Genomic DNA, 5585 nt, shown 5'->3' with positions numbered 1-5585 from the left:
TAAAGCTATTTGAAGTGCTAGAAAAATAAGTTTAAAATGATTTTATATTCAGCAAAACTATCCTTAAAGAAAAGAAAAGAAGCCGTGACTAGCATATATGTCCTATAAGAAACTCAGGAAGAAATCCCTTCAGAATTCAGAATCACAGTAAATGACAATGAACAGTAATTTAAATCCATAAAATTAAATGAAGGATTCATGAATATACTTACCTCAATTCATATGTTGTTGATGTTCAGGAAAACCGAATCTTTGTGATAGATATCAGTTGCAGTTCCCTTGGTAGTTTAGAGGCAGAAGATATTGACTTGAAAAGTGAATGAAGGCAGCATGTGGAGAATTTAAAATCATTCATATTTGTGTCTGGATAGTGAATGTGAGTACTTTATTTGGTTGAGCAATGAACATGTTTGCACTTTACTCAGGGCACAATTTATTTTGATTTACAAAATTAACAGCAAACCAAGACCCTTTCAACACACATGAAGAAAAAAATAAGAAGCACCAAATATTTACAGAAACTCAGCCGTATTAAAAAGAAATGTAACAAGCACTGGGAAAATACTAGGAAGTAAAAAGAATTGACAGTAAACACAGTAAACATAGAAATATATCCTGTCCCAATCAGGCTGCATAGATTGTTATTTCTGCCAGTTTTTTCTCAAGCATACAAAATACGTTGTTCATAGGAAAGGCCCCCATGTTATTTCTACACCACTGCAACCACCAGGGGATTTGCATATTGTCCCCCAGGGAGGACCTTCCCTTGCAAGTCTGAGATAAAAGCTCAGCACCAACCTTGACTTGACTAATTAGGACTCCTCAGGTCACCTTCTCACAATGAGGCTCCCTGCTCAGCTTCTGGGGCTGCTAATGCTCTGGGTCCCCGGTGAGGACAGAAGAGAGATGAGGGAGGAGAATGGGGTGGGAGGGTGAACTCTGAGGGCCCCATTGCCTCCCATGTGTGCTCTGTCCTCATGTTAGATGTGCACGTCTTGTACTCCAGGATGGGGCTTGTAACTTTTATATCTGCGTGAGTAAGGCATGTGAGGTTTAGATCTGTAAGCATGAGGAAGATTCCAGAAGGAACAAAGACCAGTGCTCTGGTGAAGACTCTAACAGAGAAAGAGGGAATGGTAGAGGAAACTCTAGCACTCAAAGCACTCTGCTGTGCATTGAAAATGTGTTTTTATTTTGAAATTATATATTATTAGGGTCTGAATCAAATTATAAAAATTGATTTAGCCTGAAATAAATAACAGAAGAAAAATTATTTTAAAATTGCTCTTAAAGTTTCTACATAACCTTGTACTTCTCTCTCATTATTTCAGGATCCAGTGGGGATATTGTGATGACCCAGACTCCACTGTCCCTGCCCGTCACCCCTGGACAGCCAGCCTCCATCTCCTGCAGGTCTAGTCAAAGCCTCGTACACAGTAATGGAAACACCTACTTGAATTGGATTCAGCAGAGACTAGGCCAACCTCCAAGGCTCCTAATTTATAAGGTTTCTAACCGGGCCTCTGGAGTCCCAGAGAGATTCAGCGGCAGTGGGGCAGGGACAGATTTCACACTGAAAATCAGCAGGGTGGAGGCTGAGGATGTCGGAGTTTATTACTGCTTGCAAGGTACACAATTTCCTCCCACAGTGGTACAGCCCTGAACAAAAACCTCCCTGGTGGAGTGGCCCAGCTGCTCAAGTGTGTTGTTTCTCTGGGGGGGCAGTTGAGCAGAATCTCTATCTGTATGAGATAAACATGTTGGAGAACTCAGGGCAACAGGTTGCATCTAAGGGTTCTGTCCCATGGGTGCCTCAGTTGTACGTCAGACGAAACCCGTTCACAGCCCTGTCAGCTGCAACAGCCTTGGCATGGCACAAGCCATAGGAAACCAGAGGCGATCCCAGTGCCTGCACAGGTAATAGACTGCCCTGAGGGAGAGCTGAAGGAAATCCCGTCCCAATCCTCCCTGCCTTGCCTGCATTGGGAAATAAGACTTAAAGAGGTGAATAGCCAGACAAGTAACCCAGATTTGTTGCAACACTTGTTGAATACATCTTGAGGTTTAGCAGTTTAAAGTCTATATTTAAGAGGATAATATCTGGTAATGTTCAAAAGTTGATATTTTTCAACTTTCCTAACTTCTTATTTTTCTCTTTCACCACTTATCTTCCCACCACATATTGATAGTGGAAAGAGCCTTCTTCACAAGCTGTCATCATGAGGAGCTGGCTGAGGGCAATCAGTAAAAATCTTGGATTTCAGCCTCAAAATGGACTTTCGTAAATTCATGGGAGATAGAAAATATGAATGCTAAAATTATTTTATTTGCTTCAATTGTGTCTTGCTGACAGAAAAGGGTAGTTTTTGAAATTTCAAAAGTTGAGTTTCATAAACAGAAACTTAAACTAGAAGACATAGGTTATAGAATTTACCTTATAGAACACTGACATAACACAGAATGATGTGCGATTTCTTTCCCCAAAATGTAAGAGTTTGAAGACAGTGGGCAGACTTCAGGAATAGGAGAATTAATGGAAGATAGTGGAGGTCAACTATGGCCCAATAACCTGCTCTTTGACTTACATTAGGTACAGTTGTGGGTGGCAGTGACTGTTGGGGGTTGATGACATAAACTCAGAAAGGAGCCCAAATGTCTTTCTTATAAAGAATCGCAGAGGAGAAAGTATCCACTCCCTGGCTCCATAGGCTCAGCCTGCACCACTGCAAGTTTCAAGGAAAAGTAGTTCATCAAGAATGATCTTTTAGTTCTGCAATCATCAAATGTTTATGGAAGTTCCTGTGCAAATAGACCTGAGGTTATGTCACTTAATCACAGTCAAACTAAAATAACCCAGCAGATGCCATGTGGTTGGGTTTGAGAACATGAATCATGCAGTGACACGCTAACCTGAAGTCCCAATAGAGCCTACATCAATTGGGGAGCAGTGGCAATGATGACCAATATATCCATGATTCAGACATGTACTATGAATGGTCTGCTCAGAATTTATCAACAACAAAAATTCCATGAGTCCTCTATATGGGGAGTTTCTGCCTTTCTAGACCAGCACCCATAGCCTGCACGTGTCATCAAACCACAGCCAATGTTCCATGGAAAACACTGTCTGTGAGTAGAGGCTGCCTTGTGCAACCAAAGAGGCACAGCCAGATTCTCGTTTCACAGATGGGTTTCTCTGCCTGTGCCAAAGCAGGACTTGGGTCCAAATGCCAACCTGGCAAATATGGCAGGGAAACAAAAAGTCAGGTAAGCATCTTTAGAAAGGATTTCCTCACCCTGGAATTTTAGATTACCTAGGCCTTATTCTGTCCACTGTTCTCTGATGTTATAATTTCATAAATTTTGTATTTTTTTGTACCTTTCGCAGCTTTTGCTTTAGGGCTTTTAACCAGAATATTATTGTACCTGGGAGTGGAGATAACTTTTTCAACTAAATAATGTTTTAGAAATGACAATTTTGGTATTCAATTGTCATGAAAAGAATAAATGGTTGTACATGCATTATTTTCACAAGATGTAGTCATTACATGAAAATGAACCTCATTCCTATCTTCTAGTAGTAATTGTACAGAAAATATATAGCTTGCTTAGATGACAGCTATAAGTATATAGTACTTATGTACTTAAATATAAGTACATACATTATTTTCACAAAATGTAGTCATTACATGAAAATGAACCTCATTCCTATCTTCTAGTAGTAATTGTATAGAAAATATATAGCTTGCTTAGATGACACTTAAAATAATGCCCTAAAAGTATTTCTAAACTAATCATGACATGAGACGATCAAAGAAAAGGGGCATTTGAATCAGCAGGACAACATACTCTTTTTCTTGTTAAGGAAGTAAACCACAATAGAAATGACTGTGTATTCCAAAATAATGCATTCTGTGGTGCGGGAAGTTAAAATTCAATTTTTAAAGAGAGAAATTCAGAAAAGAATGGATTGTGGCAAGACATTTGTAACACAGGCAAAGAATGACAAACCTTCAAACTATTTTTCTGCACATATTCAAAAGTGGAGACACACATGCAGTCAAAATTCTAATGATTACATATGCACAATCACTTCTGTGGGGCCTGGAGATACTGCATGTACGACTGTTAGCAAGACCCTCACTGGGACCCTGCATTGTGTGATGGCCCCACATACAAACCTCAAGGGGGCTCAGCCTCTCAATGCAGCAGGAGCAGCTGGGGTACCCAGGCCACACATCCCCACCAGATGGGCTCAGTTAGACATGGCTGGAGAGCCTTCCAGGAAGAGGCCATGAGGTTTCAGTCACAAACACTGGCTCCTCTTCTGTGTAAACAGGGGCCAGAGCCCTCCAGGACAACTCCTAGAGCCTCTCCCTTTCTCTCCAATTAATGCACTGACACCCCACAGACTCTCCAGGAAATGGTTGTCATGTCCCCCCTGCAACAGCCACTAAAGTTCCCTACTGCTGTCATGAATGCAGGGACACTTAGTCACGTCACTGGGAGGGGACCCTAGTGTCTCCTGACCTCACCTGCTGCCACTGATGACTTTCAGGGCACTTCTTTCTCCCTTTGCTGAGTGGCCCTCACTCTCACCAACCATCAGGAGAATGGAAAGCTGCCTGCAATGCATGATTTTGGCTGTTGAGCAAATCAAAGCTCACGGGAATCTCAAACATGTACACCACATAATAATATTTTCTGATAATACTATTTGGACTTTTCTTTCTTTCAATTCTGGAACTAATGGAGAATATTTTTTGAACCCTTACAAACACTTAGTATATATGTGTAGTAGGTAGTAACTGTTTTGGCCACTGGTTCATTTTGTTTGTTTGTTTCAGACCACGATGCAGCATGTTAAAATACTGAAGACAGGGATACTTTTTAGAATTAAGCATACTGTACATTGGCTCTTTCCACACCACTGCAGCCACCAGGGGATGTGCATATTGTCCCTTAGGAAGGACGTTCCCCTGTGAGTCTGGGAGAAAAGCTCAGCTGTAACCTTGCCTTGACTGATCAGGACTCCTCAGTTTGCCTTATCACAGTGAGGTTCCCTGCTCAGCTCCTGGGGCTGCTCTGGGTTTCTGGTAAGGACAGAGGAGATGAGGGAGGAGAATGGGGTGGGAGGGTGAGCTCTGGGGGCCCCACCGCCTCCCACGTGTGTTCTGTCCACATGTTAGATGCATGTGTCTTGTGCTCCAGGATAAAATGTGTGGGAGCACTTTTATATGTGAAAGACTGAGGAAGATTCCAGAAAAAGCAAGGACTTGTGCTCTGGTGCAGACTCTGACATAGAAAGAGGAGGGGAGCATAAGTGACTTCCATAGGGCAACTTGGGCCTTCAGAATGTCTGGTTTTTTTTTTAATTGAATTTTTCTGGTGCGTAAATCAAAATTACACACACACACACACACACACACACTGCAACAAAATTATTTAGCATTAAATCTATTACTTTAGAGAAATTATGATAATGTCTCATGATTTACATAACATTGTGCTTCTTTTTTATATTACTTTAGGATCCAGTGAGAATACTGTGATGACCCAGACTCCACTCTCTCTGCCCGTCACCA

The 5585-nt window shown here is 41.5% G+C and overlaps 1 gene segment (V, D, J or C); it reads left to right on the top strand.

Annotated features, from left to right (window-relative positions):
• The first annotated feature begins 840 nt into the window (after positions 1-840).
• On the top strand, positions 841-1663 carry LOC100580822. The segment is given in 2 exon segments: positions 841-889; positions 1332-1663. Coding segments are annotated over 2 exon segments (381 nt in total).
• The last annotated feature ends 3922 nt before the right edge of the window (positions 1664-5585 follow it).

Source organism: Nomascus leucogenys, unplaced genomic scaffold (genome assembly GCF_006542625.1).
Source record: "Nomascus leucogenys isolate Asia unplaced genomic scaffold, Asia_NLE_v1 Super-Scaffold_526, whole genome shotgun sequence".
Taxonomy (NCBI): Eukaryota; Metazoa; Chordata; class Mammalia; order Primates; family Hylobatidae; genus Nomascus; species Nomascus leucogenys.
The sequence above is the reverse complement of the archived record's forward strand: the minus strand, read 5'-3'. Positions and strand labels throughout refer to the sequence as shown.